Source organism: Marmota monax, unplaced genomic scaffold, assembly GCF_021218885.2.
Source record: "Marmota monax isolate L192 unplaced genomic scaffold, Marmota_monax_Labrador192_F-V1.1 WCK01_AAM20220418_F8-fsc00037, whole genome shotgun sequence".
NCBI classification, from domain to species: Eukaryota; Metazoa; Chordata; class Mammalia; order Rodentia; family Sciuridae; genus Marmota; species Marmota monax.
Genome location: NW_026693245.1, coordinates 12,815,022 through 12,839,147, shown reverse-complemented (window position 1 = coordinate 12,839,147; position 24,126 = coordinate 12,815,022). Strand labels below are relative to the sequence as shown.

General features: G+C 36.7%; 1 protein-coding gene across 1 annotated transcript in view; it reads left to right on the top strand.

Annotated features, from left to right (window-relative positions):
- Window positions 1-1,087: 1,087 nt before the first annotated feature.
- Pde4d (phosphodiesterase 4D) overlaps window positions 1,088-24,126 on the top strand; it is an 816,241-nt gene continuing 793,202 nt past the window's right edge. The window contains exon 1 of the mRNA XM_058583143.1: window positions 1,088-2,074. Coding sequence (XP_058439126.1) covers window positions 1,620-2,074 — 455 coding nt within the window. The 5' untranslated portion in view covers window positions 1,088-1,619. The remainder of the gene's footprint in view (window positions 2,075-24,126) is intronic.

Here is a 24,126-nt window from a genome sequence, read left to right as displayed (position 1 = left end):
AGAACTGCTGCCATTTAAAGAACAGGACATGTGTACATTCCATGTACTGTTCTTATTAATGAATGAAGTGAGAATTTATTTTTGTTTATTTTCCCAATGCCATGTATACCAAATATTCACTAGGTGGAGAGCAGTGGATTTTCAGCACTCTGAAGAGTGGATATACGGTGTTCCTGAGTCTGGTGTGCTTTTAGTATTCATCATATGATATGCATGAAATATACATATTCAATTATGTTAAGACTGCATGCAAAGAATAGAATAATTATTCTGCCTACAAACTACTGTGAGTCCTAAATATATGTCAAATAATGGATGGTTCTGTGGTGACTTCCACAAAGACTAATCTAGAACTACTTTAACAATGAGTAAATGACGTCTGATCTTTAAGTAATATGGTACTATTAAAAAGGTACAGATAAATATGCTTATGTGTTTCTCTGAAATTCTCTTGGTTTCTTAAAATATTCAAGGTTGCGGGAAGATAAACGTTGAATTTGGATTGTAGGATCAAATATGACTCTAATTCCTGTGGAATAATAATGGTACAATATGTTTTGAAATGCTTTGGTAATAGAGCTGTGTTCTGCTGTAAGTGGCAGAAAGGAAAATTGCAGGCAGGCTCTGAAGGTAGTAACTGTTGAAGATAACCACAGGTTTGTAATGGTAAAGGTGCCCAGCCTTCAGTGTGGCCAGCGACCTCAGCCTTGGCTCTATAATTAAGAACTGCTCCTCTTGATTTCCAGCTAGGACCACTCTCCAGGACCAAGATACTAGGCACATTCTCCCTGCTGTGAGAAAGATCCATGCAATATTTTATCCTATGTCAGGGAGAGAGACTGAATTAATCCTAAATATTGGATCTTCATCCTGATCTATTTTTTTTTTTTTTTTTTTTTTTTGTCCAGCAATGCGCCGATATTACTCTGAACAACTTTGCCAGGTCCTATCTTTTATCTTTGGAAGATCTGAGAACTAGCCAGGAAAACTCCTTTTCTCAAAGAGGACTGAGACAAGCGGAGGTGAAGAGCAACCTCCCGGGCAGTGAGAAGCAGTGGGGGGAGGGAGGTGCGGGCACCGGGAGGGGAAGGATCGGGAGCACAGGTCTGACTCCTGACTGGCTGGAGTGGTTTTAGAGAAAGTCAGAGCTTGGGCTCCTAGGTCGGGAGCTGTCCAACTTTTCAGGAGCTCTGAGATCAGGGTTTGGGTGTCTTGGACCCGGAAGGCGGCTAAAGCTGCCGCTGCTGCTTCTGCAGCTGTAGCTGCTACCAATTCCTGCTCTAGCCGCCGGCGCACGGAGGAAGCAAAGAAAGAAAGGGAGGAAGGAGGGACCGACCCTTGGCAAAACCGCGCAGTAGACTCCCCAGTCTTAGTGACTTGGGGAGCACGGGATCGTGTCTCTTCCACTATTTTTGTGAAGGGAGCCCTATCGCGTTAGTGATCGCTCCCGCTGGCAGAGCCCCCTCTCGGTAGCCTCAAGTCTCTGGTGGCTTCAAGTCGGAAGCTGAGCCAAGCCTCTGCTCGCCTCCAGAAGCAGCGGCGGAGGCAGCATCGAAGAGGCGCTCGGGCCATCGCGGTGATCCCCGGCTGGGAAGCAGGGCGCGGAACCCCGAGCCAGGATGGAGGCAGAGGGCAGCAGCGTGCCGGCCCGGGCAGGCAGCGGCGAGGGCAGCGACGGCACCGGCGGAGCCACACTCAAAGCCCCCAAGCACCTCTGGAGGCAAGAGCAGCACCACCAGTACCCGCTTCGGCAGCCCCAGTTCCGCGTCCTGCATCCCCACCACCACCTGCCCCCACCGCCGCCGCCCTCACCCCAGCCCCAGCCCCAGTGCCCGCTGCAGCCACCGCCGCCGCCCCCCCTGCCGCCACCCCCGCCGCCACCCGGGGCTGCCCGTGGCCGCTACGCCTCGAGCGGGGCCAGCAGCCGCGTCCGGCATCGCGGCTACTCGGATACCGAGCGCTACCTGTACTGCCGCGCGATGGACCGCACCTCCTACGCGGTGGAGACTGGCCACCGGCCTGGCCTGAAGAAATCCAGGATGTCCTGGCCCTCGTCGTTCCAGGGACTCAGGCGGTGAGTGGAGAGCGCCCCTTCCCCCATTCTGTCAAAAGGTCACCTCCCCTCTTCTCAAATCCCCCTAGCTGCTTTATTTATCACCATCAGTGTTGCACCCAGGGTCAAATTATATTCTGGATATTGGGGGCGGGCGAACAGAGGCGTGGCTGTCCTTGCTTGAGAGGGTAAGATTCAGGTGTGTGTAATAGACCCCGAAAGTGTGGCATGATTGTTCATTGGGATTTTGTGTGTCTGTGTGTGCGCGCGTTATCCAGTTATTTGTGCCACGCACCTCCCCTCTCCCCACACGCTTCCATCCCACCCTGGCATTGAGATTAAACAGCGAATTCCGTTTACTCTAAGGTGAAGGAGAGAAAGGGTGAAGGTGGGGCGGGGGTTCGAGCCGGAAAGCACCCGGTAATCTGTCCACTCACCCCAGAGTGAGGAGGGGTCAGCCATGCAGTTCTGACTGGAGACGGCGCGGGGAGTGGATAAGACAGCCTGGTCCCCGGATTGCAGCTAAAAGCCTGAGAACAACTGAGTTTCTCTTTGTCAAGTCGGGAAGTAAATTGAACAGCAAAAGGGGAGAACAAACACGTGGGTGACTTGGAGAGTTTGGAGCAAAATGTTCAGCAATTCTTATGAGCGGGAAGGAGGAAGTGTTGCAAGGAGGGAGCCAGGACGCTGTGGGAGTTTACACTGCGTCGGTGTGTGTGAGTGTGTCTGTATCCAGAGAGTGTGCGTATCAGTGGTCCCTGCAAAAATCTAGGAAGAAAGCACCTCGTTTTAGCAGCAAGAAAGAGGTAGAGATTTGATTATAGTGATTTCCTCTTAATGTAAAGTGCTCCGGAAGACAGGGCAGGGAAGCCGCTTGTCAGCTGGGAGTTTTAATAGACGCGGACCACTTGCTTTTCCAAGGAAATGAGTACTGTAAGGACCAATTACAGCTTTTCTTGGAGTCAGCTCCAGATTCTTATTTCAGGCATGGAGGTGGATGTTGAGCCTGCATTGGTCCCTTTCTTGGTACCAAGCCATGAATCTCCCCACACCACCCAGCGCACACACCACACCACACACACACACACACACACACACACAGAGAGAGAGAGAGAGAGAGAGAGAGAGAGAGAGAGAGAGATGAGATGCTGATCCTTGGCATGCCTAATGACCAAGTGGCAAAGTGGAGATGTCATCATCTAACCTTGGTCTTGTACAGGAATTGAAGCCCTGCATGTCTAAACCCCATGTTGTAAACCAGAGTTGGATGTGAAAACAGGAAAAGCCTGGGGTGAAATTGTTTGTCCAACTCTGATTGACAGTAGGTGGGGTTAATCAGAAAATCATAACAGTGTTCAAATGTGGGTTTATCTGATGTGTGTGTGTGTGTGTGTGTGTGTGTGTGTGTGTGTGACAGCAAGTCTTCTGTGTGTCATATACATTAGGAACAGGGGAATCTAGCCAAACAGAATATCCCAACCTTGATGTGTACACATCCTTTCAGTTTGCACACATGGTCTTAGCCCTTTGCCTTCCTCACGTCCTTAAGTACCTTGTTGATGTCATTGTGCCTGTTTGATGCAAAACATAAGAACTGTTGTTAGTAATCTCAATTCAGATCAATTTAAAGTTTGATGATTGGTATGGATTGTAGATATTTATAAGTCAATTTACAAGTTTCATTTTTATGATGCAGACTGCTAAAACCCACACATAGTTTTACTCTTTGTTTCAAGAGATGGTCATTCTTTCTTGTGGTTGAATGCTATACTTTGTGCATCCCCAATGGTAGAATAAAGGCAAGCCTGATGCTATATATTTGACCTATTAATAGGAAACCTTTTATGGGATGATGAGCCTTTAATAAACATTAAGTAAGAACAGGAGTTCTAGTTTAATCTATGGATTGGCTGATTTGTGGAGTCTCTTATTGACTTTATTTTTAAATAGAATATGTCTGGGAGGATGGAGGAGAAAAATAAGCTAATAGGACTAGCAGTGTTGCATCATTTATTTGAATTTATTTTTTGTTATGCTCTCTACACTGATTAATTGTTCTATTTGAAATTCCTTAATTGAATGGTTCAAAGAAAAACTAAGATGTACAATACTAACATGTTACTTCTGCTGTGGTTCTTCTGTTGTATTATTGTCATTCTGGTTAAAGATCCTTGAACTTAGATTTCTTTACATTGTTCCCTTATTTCCCTCATGTTTTCACATTACATGTCATGCTTTCCTTAATAGAGTTGCTTTTACAAGTAAATGTATTTCCAAGCAGTGTATGGATATTAGTTTTACTCCATAAAGAGGACCATGACAATGCTTTGAAGTCATCGAAGAAATTTCACGTTACCTTTGTTGAATCCTATGATGACACTAAGGTGAGATGGTATCATCTCCATTTTATAGCAAGAACACGGAATCCTACAGGATGTAAGTAATTTGTTCAATATTACAGACTGGAAGTGCCAGAGCCAAGACTGAAACCCAGTTCACCTTACTCCACTGAGGTCCTCCTAAAATAATTGTATACAGTACTTGGGCTTATTTAGACTTTATCAGGAATACATGCAACTCTACATACAAAAGGAAATTTGTATCAGTTGATACTGTAGGACATAGAGCCCAAATGAACCCAAAATGAGATGTGATTTAAATCCATTAAAAAAAAAATAGCAGATAGTACAAGCTTCTGGAAGTAATGAGAAATTTTAACTTTAACTCTTATTTTTAACTTCAAAAATCCTGTCCAGTATAAACAGGTTTCAATTATTACAACAGAGGCAAACCAGGATATTTGTTGACTTTGTACAGTATATAGAATAATAAATATGAGGAAGGGTTCAGAAAAATTAGGCTAATTAAAACACTTCAGATTGTTTTCAGTGATCTTCTAGAAGATCTAAAAGGAGACCAAAAATAGTATGAGTGTGTGTGTGTGTGTGAGCACCTGCGTGCGTACACACACACACACACACACTCTCTCTCTCATGCATGCATACACACCACAATCTAAATGGGGGTTTAAATTGTCTGTCAAGTTAATGTCTGCAAAAGCCTCATGGGTGGTTGGGTGAATGATTGCTTATGGATCATTGAGAAAGATATGTCTCTTAAAAAGCTACTTCTAACGTGTACAATAGCATTTCCAGATATTATCTTGACTGAAATTTTGAGAATTACTTACAGTTTGTGAAGCAATGTGAAAGAATCATCTTGGTTTAATGAAAAAATCAATATAAACAGGAAGGAGACTGTCCTCAGACATTTTGTGGTCAATTCCTTTGATTCCATGGAAAATGTAGATGTGTTAAATAAATTTTGTATTAAAGTGTGATTGTCTAGCAAGGTGAATTCATTTATTAATTTCAACACAGAAGAAATTTGAAAGAATAAAATTTCCAGAGGGATGAATCTTTATAAATGAAATGAAATTAAAAAATTAAAACATCCCCTACAAATGTATATATCATGTTTTTCATTTCAACCAACAGTCCCACAAAATGTAAACGCTGTATAACAGAATTGATAAATGATTTAATTATATGACTTCCCTATATGTAGCAAAATATTTTTCATTTCAGTAATGTATCTTAAAATTCACAGGAGCTATGTTTTCATTGATCTATGTTTTCTATAATTAAGGTTGAAAATTCAAACAGCACAGGTGATTTATTGATTCTGTGGAAACATTCTAGATGACAGAGATGTAAATATCAAGAAAGTGACATTTGATTTTAGGCATTTTAAAAGGAAAATAGCTAAAAACTGTAATCACACTGAATATAAATCCCATGCCTATTACAAAATATCTATGTGACATTAACTTTTAAAATACATTGACATAATGTAGTAAACTAAAGAGAAGATTAGACTATAATATTTCAGTACTGAAGAAATCAAGTTTTTTACTTTTCTACTTTGGGCTATAAAATGTTCTCCATTGTTTTTAATTGGTTTTATCAAAGTTTTTCAATATACATTTTTCTTCATTAAAGGATGTAATTGTAGTCTAAGTTTGTAATACAAATATGAAAATCTGTGTTTCATATTACCATGATAATTAGCTGAAAAGTTGGTCATTCCTACTGCCTGCATCATTGAATCTAAAACTTTGGATTTTAGGAAGCAGTATCTTTTGTCTGTTTTTCTTCTTTCTTGTACTGGGAATATAACCCATTATGTTCTACCACAGAGTAAACCTTCAACCCTTTTTAAAAAAAATTGTTATTTTGAGACAGGGTCTTATTAAATTACTGAGTCTAGCCTGAGTTGCTGGGACTACAACTGTGCACCATCATGCCCAGCTTTTTATTATTTTTAGAAGTACTAAGTAACTTACATAAGGTTGATATCTTTAAATTTTAAGTAAGGACATAAAAGACATTTAAATAGCAAAAAAAGTAAGGAAAAGTAATATTTTTCACATTTCCTACATATTGTCAAAGAAATGTTAAACATTTTTTAAAACCTGGTTTGAACAGGTTTTTCTTTATTTGCCTCCACTAAGATTGAGTACTTTACCAGCTAGCATGTTCTGAGACTTTGATGCATCAGAAAAGTATCACCTTCTTAACATTTTGTTTCTGAAATTGTGTACCTCCATGTTTCATGGGATTAGGAGGTGTGGTAGGCAAGAGGAGATAGGAAAGAGGGACAGGAATATGTCCCCCAAGGATGGAATATGCATAAACCCTTCCTTATCTCATTCTGATTGGTTCAACTTGGTCACTTGCTCATGTATGCAACAGTAACAGGGAAATAGGTAAATGACACTGTCCATAAGACACAGATCTCTAAGACTATGGGCTGCCTGGAAAGGAAGAGACTCAGTGAAACCAAACTAGCCCACAGCCTAGCCCTCTTTTACATTTGAGGAAACATGTGTCCTGAGGGGTTCAACACAATTAATTTACTGATAGAACCAGAACTACGATTTATATCTTCTGTATCTCTTGACAATTAATTTATATTTTGTACATTTTGGCCACATTTAAGAATCAAAATTCCCATTGACTTGGCTATTCTCTATAGCCCCAAATTCAGAAATTACTTAAAAAAACATGTTGAATGGATGGAATCTTTAGATATTGTGCATATATATGTGTGCCTAAACATACACACAAACACATACCCCCACACACTCCCCTGCAGCAATATATTGTCACTAATTTCTATGTCCTAACTTTAATGTAGGTTTAGAGGATATCTTGAAAAAGTTCTCAAGCACCATATAGATCAATAATCTAAAAAAGACTAAACCCTGGTAATGACTTTTGCTAATTATTCAAATATTTCAAGTTTAACAGTGGTAAAATTATGTCCCTCTCACAGCTTATTATCCAACTACATGTTTAAAAATATGTAGTATATGAGTCTATAACTTGAATGCTGCCAGTCCTAGCTCATAACAGCAATGTTGCTAAGGGATTTATACCAAAGAGCACTGTATTATATTGCAAAAGATGTTGTGGTTATTTTTACCCTGAGGAACATTTTTTTGTCTACACTTAAAAATAGGGAATTTAATTTTTACCAGAGAAGAGGGCATTTTACCTAATCTTCTAAAAACATATTAGCTAAATTGCTTTGATTCCATACACACACACACACACATACTGCCATTGGCATGAACTTCACTACATGACATCAGAGACGAAGAACTAAGGTTTGATTTAAGCATTTGTGGTTACTGATTTATCTCAATGAGTGGTTTCATCATGCATCCCATTGTCTCAGATCAGTGATATCTTCAGTTTCTTTTCCTCTCTTAGCTCTGGATCTCAGAGACCACCAAATTGTTTTAATCTACTTCTAAAATATCATGTTTTCCCATTGCCACCTCCATGGTTCAGGCACTTACTGTCTGCTCAAGCTCTATTGCAATAGCTTCCAAGCGGTCTCTAATTCCAATCTCTCCTCACTTCAGTATATTTTATATTCTGGTCGACCAATCTCATGATTTCCTGGTCTTAAATCCTAGGAAATTTTATCTTTGCCTTCAAGATAAAATCTAAGCTTCTTATTCTGACTTCAGAATGTTAATCAGTCTGTCTTTCTCACAGAAAATCTTTCTATTCCTCCCCTTCCGCAACCCCACAAAATGACCACATCCAGGTTCTTGCCATGTGTTGAGCTCTCCATACCTTACACACCTCTCTTTCTCTCTGAAACTATTTCTTCTTTGAGATTATTTTTCCTAAGCCCTTTCCCTACTTATTTGGAAAACCTAAGCGTAACTTAATGAACTTAGTTTGTATTACTATTATGAGTATGCCTACAAGAAGAGGGAGTAAATTTTTTCTGGGCTTTTCCATAGCATATTCTACATTACCTGGTATCTAGCAGTGACTAATTGCAATTTAATTATTGCTTATATCTTTTTCTTCATTAGGTAGGTTAGGACTTTTTACAATGTATGGATTATATAGGACCTCAATAAATGATGAGCTTTTAAATGTGGAAGTACTAATGAAATCTTTCCTTTTAAGTTTGTTCTCTCTTGGGATATATTTGATTACCTTACTAATCTCTATGAAGCCACAAAGCTGTGATACTTTGCTCATTTCATAGGTTTTGAACAGGAATGTTGTCCTTCAGAAAATTATATACATATCCATATTTAAATACAAAATGGGGACTTGAGCCTTTAAACTCCTCACCTGATAAAATCTTCATCACACTGAATATCTGTTGGTGCTTGTTGGTATTTGATAAGAATCAGCCCATAATTTTACTTAAAGTTATGAGAGGGGAATTATAATTATTATGAAGACATATAACAGTTATGATCTAGCTTGTGAGAAATTTACATCAGAATAGAAAGAACTTTGATGGAATAAAGCCGTTCTTTTAATTTAGAGAGATGTCTTTTCAGAGTAAATCTTAAACTCTGGATACTTGGGATCCAGAGAATTCATTGCATTTGAGGATAAATCATATTTTGGGGAAAACGTTAAGCAGATTTTCAACAAGTCTTGTTTTCACAAAGTTTAAGACACTGTGTCTAAAGTTAACTAAATTATTAACAAATTCACTAGTGGAATAATATTCCCACTGGATTGGCAGAAAGTAAGCAGTTTGAAGAGGGATTTTTAAAATTTACAATACTTTTGACAGGTAAGGTTTATAAAATGACATATCCTTAATAGGTTTTGGGGGAAATACTCAAAATTTGAATAAAACATGTCTAAGAAGAACAGTTTTGAAAAAAATAGAAAGACATTTTTCTACTATATCAGAACACACCATGTATGCTATTACTTCAAACACTGAGGTGTTAATCAGGAATTAACTAATAGATCAATGAAGTTGAAAGAACAGTCAAGAATGAGACTCATGCATATACTGAAAATTGGGGACTTAGTAAGGGCAGCTTTCCAACTAAGGGAACATAGTATAAATTACTTAATATGTGTGTTCATTGGTTTATTGAAATAGAAAACATTCTTACTTCATCCTGTAATAAAGAATACTCAATAAATAAAAAAAAGATTGAAAACTGAAAAGGAAAATAGACAAAGTATATGAACAGCCAACTTGAGAAGGAAGAAAGACTAATTGCATTTGGAAAGGTTTCCTCCTGGGGAACAATGACACAAAATTAAAACATCAGTGTTATTTATTTTTTCACATATGGTGTTTAAAAAAGGTGAAAGAGACTGATAATTTAAAAGGATTAGAGAAGGTGTGCAGAAGTGGGCCCTTTCGTATGTGTATCTTTAGTGAAGAGTGTGAATTAGGAAAACTGTGGATAACTAAATAATATGTACCTGTATTATAAATGTGCATACTTCTGACCAAATAATTCTATGCTAGGACAAATAAATGATGTAATTTCTGCAACAAATGACTACTACATGAAGAATGAGGAAGATCTATATGTATTCCAATGTAGTTGCTATGTGAAAATTTGAGTTGCTACGTGTAAAAAGCAATGTAGAGAATAGATCATAGAACATTCATATATGTTTTTATTTACACATGTGACATTGTGTCTCTGTGTTTTCCCCCTGCTGGAGGTTGGGTTCACTAAATCATTAAATGTATGTGAAGAGAGGATATTTGAGAGGTTTCTGATTTTTCTATGTCATGTTCTTTTATTTGATTTCATTTAAGATGAGAGAGAATATGTTGTTTTCATAGTAAGCAAAAGTCACATATTTCCTCCTTTTGTAAAAATGTTTCCAACTTATTTATGTGAATATAAATTTTATTTACACCCCACTTTTTTCTCCTCCCTGTAAATAAAAGCAATGAATTGTGTTATAAAACAATTTAATACAAGGTTAAAAATTGAGAATGTCAAAAAGGAGAGAGAGCAGAAATAGCATAAAATATAAAAACAAAAGTGTATGCCACTGATTTCTGAGTAGTTGCTAGAAATAATTCAGAGTTTTGATTCTGAGTTTCCCATCAGCTAATGCAAGGAAGGAAACATTTTCAGTTCAAGACTCATGTATAGGGCTGGGGGGCTGGGGTTGTGGCTCAGCGATAGAGCACTCGCCTTGCATGTGTGAGACCCTGGGTTCCATCCTCAGCCCCCAATAAAAAAATAAATAAACAAAATAAAGATATTGTGCCAATGTATTAAAAAAAGAATCATGTATCAGGAAGTCAAAAAAATGAGTTGCTCATGAAATTTATTGCTATGAACTTGAAGAATTAAAAGATACTTCCCCATGATATCTTGTAAGAAATAGAAAGATTGTGATATCATGTGCACAACTTCACCAACTCTCCTATACTTTATTAAAAATGAAATGAATGTGAATGTTTCTTATAACTAGGGCTATTTCTTATAAAACTACATGTTGATGACCTGTGGAAGTCTCATTCATTGCAAGTCTACCAGCATTGAAGCCTCAGTAGCATTTTTTTTTTTTTTTTTTTTTTTGGTACTAGGGATTGAACTGAGGAGAACTCGACCACTGAGCCACATCCCCAGCCCTATTTTGTATTTTATTTAGAGACAGGATCTCACCAAGTTATTTAGCACCTTGCCTTTTGCTGGCTTTGAACTCTCGATCCTCCTGTCTCAGCCTCTAGAGCCACCCAGTAGCATCTTAACAATGCTTTTTCTTCAATGCTAAATGCTGTGTGTGCTCTCTTAAAAAGAGCTGCATTCCCCAGCTGGGGAATCCCCTTTATACTGTGTCTCCTATAAGCAACATTCACCCTCCTCTTTTCATTTGGTTACCTGTATTTGTTATAGATTCCCTGGTCCTTAGGATTGATAGCTATGTTAATATAAATTTTATTTGCACCCCACTTTTTTCTCCTCCCTGTAAATAAAAGCAATGAATTGTGTTATAAAACCATTTAATACAAGGTTAAAAATTGAGAATGTCAAAAAATAGCAGAAATAGTATAAAATATATTTTAAAAAATGGTTACCTGTATTTGATATAGATTCCCTGGTCCTTAGGATTGATAGATAAGTTTTATTTCAGTTTTTCTCTCAAACAGTGCTTTTTGACCTGATTTGTTCTTATTAACTGCAGCCCACAGGCAGATCCAACCTGACTAACTCTCTGGTTTGGCTCAGAATTCTGGGACAGGCTAAGTCAGTCCTTTATGAGAGGCAACAGAACCAAAGGAACAACAGAAGTTGGCCTTGGTATCCAGGTCTCTGGTTTTCTGACATGATTGTCCAATTCTCTAGATATTCCTAATAATATATAATTTATTTCCAGTTGAATGATCCTGGAAAGTTTGTTACATGGGTTTACCTGTGAAAATATAGATCAGTCTAATGTTAGAGGTTATTTACCAAAACTGAGATTGTTCTTTGAGAGTTCCTTACTCAAATCCCTTCTCTCTGCATGTAGTCAGAGAGCCATGCTGTTTGTCTACTGAGATTTCTCCAAGCTCATGATAATAATACTATATTAATTTTCTTGTTGTTATTTACCTAGCAGGCAGATATGCTTCCAGCTCAATTGAAAGCAATTTTAAATTCTTAAAATATAAAACAAAAAGTCTGGAATCCACTATCTATACATTTTTGTATACATTTACCACCACTTGGAATCATTTGTTATTTGGGATCTTTTGTTTGTACTGAGGACCAGGTTCTTGTCTAATGATCAGTTTTCGAAGGTTTCCACAGTGCTGAAATCATGTAGCTCCTCATTTTGGGAGTCTCTACTATAGATACTGAAGAATTATCACCAAACCCTGAGAAATGACTTGTGATGTTCTTACCAGATTTTTGAACAGTGATGAAGACTATAATGATGATACTCAGGTATCATTTTCTTAAACTATAAGTTTAAGAAACCCATACTTAAACTAACAGCTGAGAATATACCATACACATTAGCCAAAATTGCCAATAAATCAATAGATCCACAGTTTGGGAGGAAAAGAAAATGCCCATAGTTTTAGTGGGCTAGGTCCTCTTTGTGTCCAATGGCATGTTTACCCACTCAGAGCCTCTTTATGTATTGTTTCCTCTTCCTAGAATGTTCTTTTGAATTCCACACCCCTTAGCTTTGATAACACCTATTCATAGCTCATATCTAAATACAAATATCACTATTTCTATGAATTATTAGATTTTTCAAACTTATCATAATATAATTCTCTTTCATAGTAATTATTATATTTTGATTACATATATACTGGTATAACTATTTGATTAATGCCAATATCTTCCATCCAACTGGGAGCCCCTGTGAAAACAAAGATACTTTTAGTTTTGTTCACATTTAAACACAGTACTTGTACATGGCTTGCACTAAATAATTATTAAATAAGTAAATGAAACCTAGAGTTAACAATTTTGCCAATTTTATAAAGCTGAGAATCTACTGCTTAAAAAGGACAAAAACAATTTCAAATTCAGGCAATCTTCCCCATGTGCTTTATTTGATTAAAGAGTTAGGAAATTATAGTACAAATTATTTGATGTGAAAGACACCTGAGTCTTAGCAGGGGCCAACATAACTGCTGGAAGAAATTGAAAGGGAGGATGTCAGCAAAGAGGTAGTATTATGTACTGTCAGAATTAAGTTGTAGAAGAGTTATAGAGGGTGCCAAATAAAAATGAGAAAAAAGGCAATAGATACGGATTAAAATATTATTTTGTGATTTGTTTTCATGGTTACTTAGTTTAGTGTTGATGGTTTATATATCAGATAAACTTTATTAATGAGTTATAAATATTAGCCTCAAATTATTCATTTCTATCAATCTGGTTTACACAAATGTTAACTGTCCATAACTACTCAAATCCTCAGAATCTTGTAATTCCTTATGGCATGAAAACATAAGAGTAAATTTCTTGCCTGAGAACAACATAGCCAATTCAAATTGCCTAAGAACCTTCATAATTGTAGGAAAAAAGAAGAGTATGCACCACTATTCTAGTAAAATGCCACTCATGATTTCATCAGTGTTTCTCATTTGCTTTATGTATTGTTTTTATTTCTGGTGCAATAAGACATAGAAGCTATTTGGCAAGTCATTGTTTCTATTGACATGAAACAGACCAATGTCACAAAAAAAAGTGTAATGAAAACTCATTAATAGCAGGTTGTATAAATATTTAGTAATAACATTATTGTAATAATCCAGGAAAAAATCTACTTAGAGAAAATTCTGTATTTATTTTCAATGGCAGCCAGTGCTTTGGGGACCTCAGATTCAACTGTGTTACTATTTACTCTGCTACTCATATTTCAATGAGCTCAAACATAATGATGACATTTCATTAATCAGACACAAAATAGGGAAAAATAACTTGCTTTCTGTCGTATCACATATCAAAGTAGTCTCTTTCCTTTCTTTTTAGAAAAATTCTACCTCCATAGCTAATTTTAAGACAAGACTGTATGAACATTTGAAGCAACTTCGCCAAGCAAGTTCTATGTGATATTTCCCCAGAGACCTTTTAAACTGTCTTTAACTAATTTAGTTTATTAGTTTGAAGGAATTGAACCAGATACACCTTTTAATGTTTGTGACTACCTCTGGTTGTAACTCATGAACCATTTCAGAAATGTTTGAGTCCATAGAGAACCTATTGAGGATGTACAGACAATCTATAGTAAAGCAATAACATCTACCAGCATTGGCCCTCAACCAGTTTGGCAGTCCGTTTGTTGCTTTTTTTTTTATTGGTTGTTCAAAACATTACTAAGCTCTTGACATATCATATTTCATACATTAGATTCAAGTGGGTTATGAACTCCCATTTTTACCCCAATTACAGATTGCAGAATTGAATGCTGTTTGTGTCTAAGCATTTGCTTTAAATATTTAATGTAGTTGTTAATTAATGAATGTTTTGAATCTTCTGCCTATAAAAAATAAATGCAAACAAGTTATAAATGACAGAGAACCAAACTGAAATATAATATTTTTCTCCTTAAATGCCCACTAGTAGTTGATTTAGCAAAATATCACTTTTGTATCATTTTGATTAAACAGTAAACATTGAGAAGTAGATAGCCCAATGATGTAGGAAATAATGATATTTTCCAAGGTGCTAGCCTGAGAGTAGTTCAGTAGTACACAGAGTTTAGGCTGTGCGGGATGGAGGCAGCAAGAAGACAGGGAAAAGATGAAGACAAGGCCTTGCAAAAGGTTCCTCAACTTTTCTCTAAGCTGTCAGAGAGGTACTGATAGATTTTAAGCAGGGAAGTCATGTGATTAGCTTTGAATTTTTAAAAGCTCATTTTGGCAGATACATGGCATACAGAATGGGAAGAAGATAAAGGTGTGATTTAGGTACAACAGATAAGAATAAATGATGATAGTCTGAAACTAATTCAGTAGCAGGAAGAATGGGAAAAGCGATGAATTTAGAAAAGATTTGATAAGCAGAAGCAACATGACTTGTTGACTGTCTGACTTAATGCTATTAGATAAAATAACTTGTACATTTGTACATATATTTCTGAATATAAATATCTGGACATTTAGGTAAACTTAAAATCTTACAGTTTTTTCCCCTGGAATTCATTGTAATTTTTAGCTTGTTTGGTTGGAATAAAGTGTGAAATATTAATTTAAGGTACACCATTTAAAAATTTATACACAGATGAAATTTTGTGGTGTTGTTATAGATAGATCATTATGCCATTGTATTAGCATAATAAATGCTTTTTAATTGTGAGTGCATACACAGATATATTCCATTTCAAACCATCACTAATTAATGTGTTAATTTAAATTGGTTTTCTCAGCTCATTTGAAAGGCTGAAAAATAATACTTCAAACTACTTCCTCTTAGGAGACATCATAAAGGCTAATGAACTTTGCTTTTCCATAGTACCTCCCTTTCCTCCCTGCTCCCTCCTCCCCCTCCTCTTCCTCCTCCTCCGCCGCCTCCTCTTTCTCTCTCTCTAGCTGCTATACTAAGCTCTCCACCTTTGGTTTTCTGTAGACATCCATTCCAGAAAATCCTTCCTACACTGGTGTAGTGTGTGAGTTTGATGTTTGTGTATTACTGCAAAATTATTGCATTTTGTTTTATCTTTAAAACACTCTAAAAATTAGCCTCAGCTTTGTTCTCCCTGTCATCAGTTGTACTTTCTTTTTACTGTCTACCATTGGCTTTTATCTCTGGTTCAGTCTCTCTCTGTGTGTAACTTACTAACTAGATATACTGCCAAGTCTTTGCATTTAGGGCAAACAACGAAACCTGCAAGCAAAGCAAATAAACAGGCACTATAAACACCCCCTGTTCTTCCTTTTGCTTGTTCCTTCTGAAAGTTCATATTGTTTAGGATGACTGTTCTTACGAAACACTTCTGAGAAGAATAATTCCTTATTTTTCATTTTCTTAGAATTTAGAACTTTGTTACTATATTGATTTGTAAATATGATATAAACAAAGAGGTTCCTCTGAAACCTGGTGTTTTTGTTATATGTATATTTTTATATATTTTGGTTCTACGTATGTATTTTTGTTATGTTTACCTTCGTAACATCACTGTTCTACAAAGCAATTACTTTGTATTCATTTTCTTCACTGTTATCTCATATTTCTCCTTTACCATAATTCTGTCATTTCTTATTAGGTTAAGTACATAACAATAATTTTTTCTTTCCAAGATGTGAGAACTTTTACATTTTTTCTAATATAATATTATTAAGAACACGTTTAGAGATTAATGTTAAAAGACAATTTCGTTGTGCTTTAACATGTACTATTCCAAGTGATGCTCACATAGAAGAGTTTTAATTTGAAGAGAAACATGACCATTATATTCTAGAATGATGATTCTAGTAATAGCACAGGAGAGGACCTGGAGTAAAGCAGGAGTGGTATGTCGAGTTGAGACATTATAACAGACAGCTGGGAGGAAAAGTGATAAAGGAATAAACTAGGGCAGCAGCAGAAATATGACTGATACAAAAGGTAGATTAATCCCTTCTTTGTGCTCCATTAGAAAAAGATGGGTAGGTGAGAACTAAAGAGGAAGGGAAATCTCAGGGCATATGCTCAGCCATCTATGTAAGTGATGGTACCATGGACCAAGTTAGGTAAAGAAAGTTCAAGAATTTGCCCATGAACATACAAATGGAAACATTAAGCAGGTAAGCATCATCATCATCATATCACCATCACTATCACTGTTATTATCATCATCTCTGCATTACCCTTTATTGATTAACGAGGTCTAGTACTCCTAGTAGCTTTACACAGATCACACCCCAATCCTTTTAACACTCCATGAAGTATGTACTCTTTTCTTTAAATGCACATATGGGAACTGATACTTTGAAAGCCCATAGAACTTACAGATTCACTCAAGTCAAAGTCAGCATCCATCTGACCTCGGAACCAAAGTTCTGGTCCTTTCCTTATATCAGATTTCAGAAACTCAGGATAAAGGGAGAGTGGAATAGATTGTTTTAAAAGTTACCAGCAAAATAGGATAGGCATAAATAAGAGTACCCAAAGAAGAGGTGTCAGTGGAGAAGCTCAAGGATGAAGGCCAGGTAAACACCACTGAAGGTATATGTGGGAAATGGAGCCAGTGGTAGAAGCTAAAAGGCATTCAAACCCTGGGCTTTTCAAGCAAAACTAATTCCTCTTTCTTTCCCTAAGAAACATGAACTGTGGACAAAGGGCAGCTCATTTTGAATGTATTAGAAAATAAGACTTAGGCTATGACATTTATATCAGTAAAAAAGATCAGGCAATCTTTGGATGTTTCAAGTTATGTAGGTGGGGTTTTATTCATTAACACACAGAATAGATTGCCAGATTGGAGGAACTGTGCACTACCTGGTAAGGGAGGATTGTATCAAAGGTTTACACCCTGTGTACTTATCAGATTGGTCCTCAAGGGCTGCCCCACAAAGTTGTTCTTTAATGAATCTGTTTACTTACTGGACTAAGAGAAAAAAATAATCATTGCTTTAGGTTAGAAACAGTTGAAGTTTATTCACTCTGTAGTAAGATAAATTCTCCATTTCCTTTACACTGGTCCAATCTGTTTGACAAAGGAAGTGGGAAGGCACCAAGTTTTGGGGGATGATTGAATGTAGAGGCATAAACTATGGAAATTGACACGGGGGGCGGGGGGCAATCACCTAGTCCTGACATCGACATTTTTTTAATTTTTTGTATGAGAAAGGAGTGTAGTGTGGTTGTTGTTTTACATATAATGCTACTTTGGATTCTGTAAATATTTTTAGTTCTTTTTTTTTTGATGGGTAAGAAATAAAACACAGAGGAGAGAGAAGAAACACAAATCCATTTCCTTCCATAAATATCATCACTCTCAGGTTATAACTTTGTTATCTACAGTCTTTCTAGTCATGTTAAGTGAAGATTGTCTCTGCAATAAGAACAGGTTTTTTTTTTTTTTTTTTTTTGGCAGTTGAAATTCCCTTCTGGTGCATATTAGAATTTTGCAGTATTCATATTTCATTTTTTATTCATAGTGTGCAAAAAAATTGATGTGATAAAATTTCCAATATACAGTGGGAATAGTTATGTTTATGTAAGTAACCTGTAGGTGCAGAGAGGTGGAGCAAAGGAGCAGCATTCAGAAAATCATTTCACTGGACTCTTCAGTTACATCTGGCTTCTTATGAATGTAATTGTTATGAAAAGATCAAGGTTGTTTTACATTAGATTGAATTTGATTTTTTACTTCAATTTTTTTTTACTTATTTGAGGATATTTTCTTAGCTTGAAATTATTGGTAGAAGCCACTGATTTTCAAAACTATGCAAAGGAGAGTTGAAAGGGATTGTGAAAGCTATGGCTTCTTGATTCTGTTATCATATATTTTTCTGTTTATATACTCTTATTACATTGATACACACACACATATATAGCAGTTATTACACCAATGCTTTAATGCAGATTTTCTTCATTTCTGCAAAATATTGTGTTGAACCATCTTTGTAAATAAAAGTCAACAAATATTTCCAATTTCATACAATTCTACCTAATAAAATTTCACTCACACTCTTTTAAGCTTTGGAGAAGAAAACTCTCTTTATATTTTCTCCTTTCTGATTTTTGGCTCAACTGGGCTTCTGCATGGTTGGAGTGGCAAATCCCACTCCTGCATCTGGTGAGCTGTGCAGTTAGCAGCCTCAACACTGCTCTCCACTGCTCAAATGAGGACAGCCCCAAATGTGAGCATGGTCTAAAAGCAAGCTGATTCCACGTGACCACCAGATTGCTTCAAGATCTGCCTAGTCATCCCCCTGGCTGTGTCAGCTTTTAAAAATCCATGTCATCTGGGTATAGAGAATGAAAGAATGTTCTCTTGATCTCTGCTTAAATTCTCAGAACTTTTTCTTCCAAATCACAAACTGAGAAATTGGAACTAGACTATTTTATGAGTTTGGTCCAAGCAGTGTGAGTGTGTGTGTGTGTGTGTGTGTGTCTATGTGTGTATTTTTTTCCTAGCTCTCCAAAGGGTGTGTATTCTCTGAGTCTGGAAAGGAATGAGAAATGAAGGAGAATACGAGTGTAGCAGAAATGTACCTTTGGCAGCTCATCTGCAGAGTAGCTCATTAGACACAGCTACTTTGTTCACAGAAATATCTTGGGATGGACAGACACTGTCTCTTAAGTGCTTTGTACTTGAGAGTTGTGGGAATAGATGTGATGTGTCATATGAGAAATCTTTCCATTTTCAGTGCTTGGACCCATGTTCTGTGACATTTCGTACCTGTTAGTAGGGGTTTTCTTTACTGATCTGTACCACTTATGTATCCAAATGTGAAAATGACAGCAGGTTGCTTTCCCTCTTAACCTTGTTCACTGACTGCTATTTAGATGTTAACTTTTTTACTACTTAGATGTGCATGCGCTCCCTGAGATCAAACTCACTTAGCAAGGAATAATTCAACATTAATAGGCAGAATGAATACTATTTCATGTTTTACATATATCAAAAGGGAGGGGAAGGAAAAAGAATTAAGTTTTATTGAAACATTACTATGCTGCGCCTCTGTGGTAATTATTATTTCAACTTTTACATCTGTTCACCAAAAATTATGATTTTTTTAAATGGGTAAGATAGTAAATTTTATGTTACATCCATTTTTCTCATATTAAAATTTTAGGACAAATAAAATTTTGATTAATCTGCCCCAGGTTAGACAGTTAGTAAACAGTTTTTCATGGCAAGAAATTTGCTGATTCACAATAGAAACTTTATTTCCAAATTAAAAAATGATTTTGTGCAAAGAAAGACTATGGTGTTCTTCTTTTAAATATCACTCTCCTGTTTTAAATCCTTCAATTTTTTTTTTCATCATTTCCAGGTTAATGCTCAGAACCCATAGCAAAGTCTACAAATTCATCTACACTCTATGATGCAAGTTAATATTATCTCATTTCTAGTCTCTCTTCTCTCATCACGACCGTCCAGTTTTCCCATCTTCCTTCTCTCCTTCCCCATTGACTATTCTAGGAAGCACTTCTAGGACTAAAAGGGAGCCTGTGGGCCTGGGGGTGGTGTTGAGGAAATATGAGATCAGAAGGTTGTTTGAAGAAGAGCTCACGACCAGCTATAGAGATAGAGCTAAAGAGTAGAAGGAAGCATAGCTGGGGTTGTGGCTCAGTGGTAGAGCACTTGCCTCCCAAGTGTGGGGTACAGGGTTCGATCCTCAGCACCACATAAATAAAATAAACAAAATAGGAGTATTGTGTCCATCTACAGCTAAAAAAAAAATTTAAAAAAAGGAGTAGGAGGGAACAGAGTTTCATGTTAGGGTTCTGTGGCTAATTTGTTAGAAGAGATGAAGTGCAGTGAGTATTCATCAATGATTCTGAGGTTTCTAGTTGGACCATCAAGTGAAAGCATTTGCCTTTAACCAAATAAATGGGGCATTGGGATGAGGGCAAGGAACCAAGTTTTTTTTTTCCCCCTCCCATGATGACACATTTGAATGTATGTGTATGTATATGTATATGTAAGTGTACAATTGTGAATAACCTGAATATTTTCTCAATTGTATTTAATACTGAAGTTGTGCTAATTAACATCTGTGAGGCTGGGTTTGTGGCTCAGTGGTACAGTGCTTGCCTGGCACATGTGAGGCACTGGGTTTAATCCTCAGCACCATATAAAAATAAATAAATAAAATAAAGATGTTGTGTCCATCTACAACTAAATATGTAGTTGAATATATGTACATATATTTATGTAAATATGTATTGAATATATGTACATATATTCAACTACATATTTAGTTGTATATGTATATGTATATGTATATATATATATATTTATATATAATTAGAAATATATATATTTCTACTTTCAGCATGGTCCCTTTTACATAGTACTAAACATCATTATATTGTCTTTTTTATTACATCATAACAAAATTAGCTTCTTCAGAAAACACATTTGTTATTTCAGTTTTCCATGGATCAGAAGACAGAGTTAGCTTTAGGATCATCAATTCAGGGTTTCAAGAGGTTTCAAGGGATGTGGTGGCCAGGATTGGGGCCTCACTTAAGGCTTGGACTCCTGTTTCAAGCTCATATGGCTCTTGGCAGAATTAATTTCCTTACAATTATAAAACTGATGGAGGTTTGCTTCTTCTAGGTCAGCATGAGAATGAGACTGATGACATTTTAAATGGCTTTCATGCTTAGGCCCAGGCTGCTAGGGTAACCTCCCTTCGGATTAAAGTCAACTGATTTAAAACCTTACCAACATCTGAATAATCCTTCACCTTTGCCATATTCCATTAGTTAAAAGCAAATTACCAAATTAATGTGAGGGTATGGATCATTGGGGGTCACCATAGAATTCTGTATCCCACAGTCATTATGTATGTTTATATAAGTGTGTGTGAGTGCATGTTTATGTTCCTAGATAATGAGGAATAAAATGAATTGCATGCATCCAAAAATAGGTAGTAACTACACACGTCTTACCTCTTATTTGGAATTTTTTTCCCTTAAGTTTCTCCAGGATCTTCTATTCCCATGATTAGATCTCTCTTCTACTGTCCTGGCTTCACATTTCTTAAATGAGAAAGCATTAAATTTACTCTGGAATGTATTTTTCAATACAACTTCCTCGACTTGGCAGCAATGGTGAGTGAAACTTTAGTAAATCATTTGTGATCCAGAATGAGTTTTTGCAGTCTGGAGTGAGGCCATGGCCCACATATGTGATGCCATCGGCCTGAATTTTGTACTAAATTCTATATCAAAAAGGTAAATATATCATTCCTTCTTGGGAATGAATTTTAAAAATGTTTTATGTAATGTTCCAGTCATTCATGGGGAAACTGGATATTAACCCCTTCTTGTTAGCCTATTAACAAGGTTAAAAGGAGCCTGCAATGAACAGATAACTGTCATGTTAGCTTATTTGTTGAGTTCCTCTTGATATGTTAGGTGTAATTTCTAGAACTGAAGGTATAGGTTTGTTACATGTTGTATGTTTCTATATGTCATACCACCAAAGGATTACAGATGTCTTAAGGATAGAATTTAGGTTGATATGGTATAAGCAAAACGTAACATTGGAAAGAAGCAAAGAAGAGAAACCACATGAGTCACCATAGTTAATGCTACTGAACTCAGGTTACTACTCTGACTGCCATGGTTAGGCCTATGTGACAGTTTAATTTGTTCTCAGTGAAAAAGATGAAAGGTGTTGTGCCTTGGGGAAAGCCATGTGCTTTGGGGTACTAAATTATAACAATATTTTTTCCATGTGGGACTTGATGGAAAACTCTAGATAATAAAAATAGACCTTATCCTAATAAAGTGTTGGCAACAAAATTCAGACAGATCTATAATAATTTTTTTTTTCTTATAACAACCTTTGTGGAAGCCGAGGCCCCAATGTTGACGCTGAACCCAGGACAGGTGATTCAAGTGCTAAACTACTACGGTCCCAGTGCAAAAAGTTTTGATGAATAACTGAATCTTATATAAAACTCTTAGACCCAGAGGACTAGAGGGACAATATCATGCTTTAAATATATTAGTTAATCATCCTAAGAATTCACCACCACCCCACTGCCCGAAGATTTAGATAGCATTTGTGAAGGATATTTCAAGTAAAACTCACTTTGAGGCCTAGTGCTATGCCATACATGTCTAATATAGGTCTAGGTATATTTTTTAAACCTCATAAGCAAGTAATAAGGTTCACTTTCAACTGGGAATTAGGAGGAAAGTAGCTATTAGGTGAAGTGCACAGTAATTCTGAATATAAGCCAACAAACTAACAAGTGTCTATAATACCTTTTAGTATTTCCCTGTGGCTCTCAATATTAATATAAAAATTCTTAGCATTAGCTTTCAAGAATCTGTATGATCTGGCCCTTGCCTAGCTTATCTTGCATCATTTTTGACTTTGCTCTCTGCAATTTAACCACATTGCCTAATTACAGCACCTGGAACCTTCCATACTCCCAACTGCCCCTGTCAGTGTGTGCCATTTTATCCAAGGAAAAGAACACACAACCCCCCGCCCCCTCACTGCCTGTTAACTCCAACATTTCCTTTGGATCTTAGCTGAAAATTTCACTTTTAAAAACATATTCTTGATTCTCCAGACCTAGGTAGGTCACTGTGTTATGGGCTTTCGGAACTTACGCTCAGTTTGTTTCATCAATGTTTGTAATTTTGGGATGTTTTGATTAATATCCATCAGCCAGACTGTCAGCTCCATGAAGACAGATTGCAGAGTGATTTGCTGACCAGTATATCAGCAGCCCAAAGCACAATGAAAAGTATAATGTGCATTTAAAAAAAGTGCTGAGGATAAGTTATGATTATTGTTAGTAATTAACTTTTGTTAGCTCCTCATAGCCTTCCTCTCATAGAAGTTTCAATTCCAGTCCCACAGAGACTGAACGGTGTCAACATGGTAATTTAGGGTGGGGGTGAATAGGTAAATAATTTGACATTACTTAAATTGAAATATTGGCACTATGTAACTAGATTTTTACTTCGAAAGTGAAAATCTTATGTGGCCAGTGTTAGAAACCAGGTTGCACAAAGAATATTTTGCCACTGTCATTTCACTGGAGAACTGAACTTGGTAGTTGTTCTAGAATGTTGCTTTTATTCATCACTGTTGCCTTCGTAAGAGCTTTTTGAGCCTGCATTAGCACGGGCAGGTGTTACTAATGGGGTTGGAAGATTCTGGAAACCTTCTTTATAGATAAAGAAAGTTGACCTTTTTTTTTTTTCCTATTGTGGCAAGAATGAATATATATATATATATATATATATATATATATATATATATTTTTTTTTTTTTTTTTCTTTAGTTGTCAATAGACTTTATTTTATTTATTTATATGCAGTGCTGAGAGTCAAACCCAGAAGCCCATACATGCTAGGCAAGCACTCTACCACTGAGCCACAATCCCAGTCCACGGCAAGTCATTTTTAATGTTATATTTTATTCTAACTAGTGGATTTTATATCATGGTCCTCGGGACCCTTTTAGAAATTCTGTGAGACTGCCTGCATTGTCATGATATTAGCAACATATCCTTGTACATTTTCTCAGTGGAATTCTCTAGAAACTGCATAACACAAAGCATGTCATGTTGCGGCAGACCTAATACAGAAGCAGATATGAGAACCCAGCTGTCTT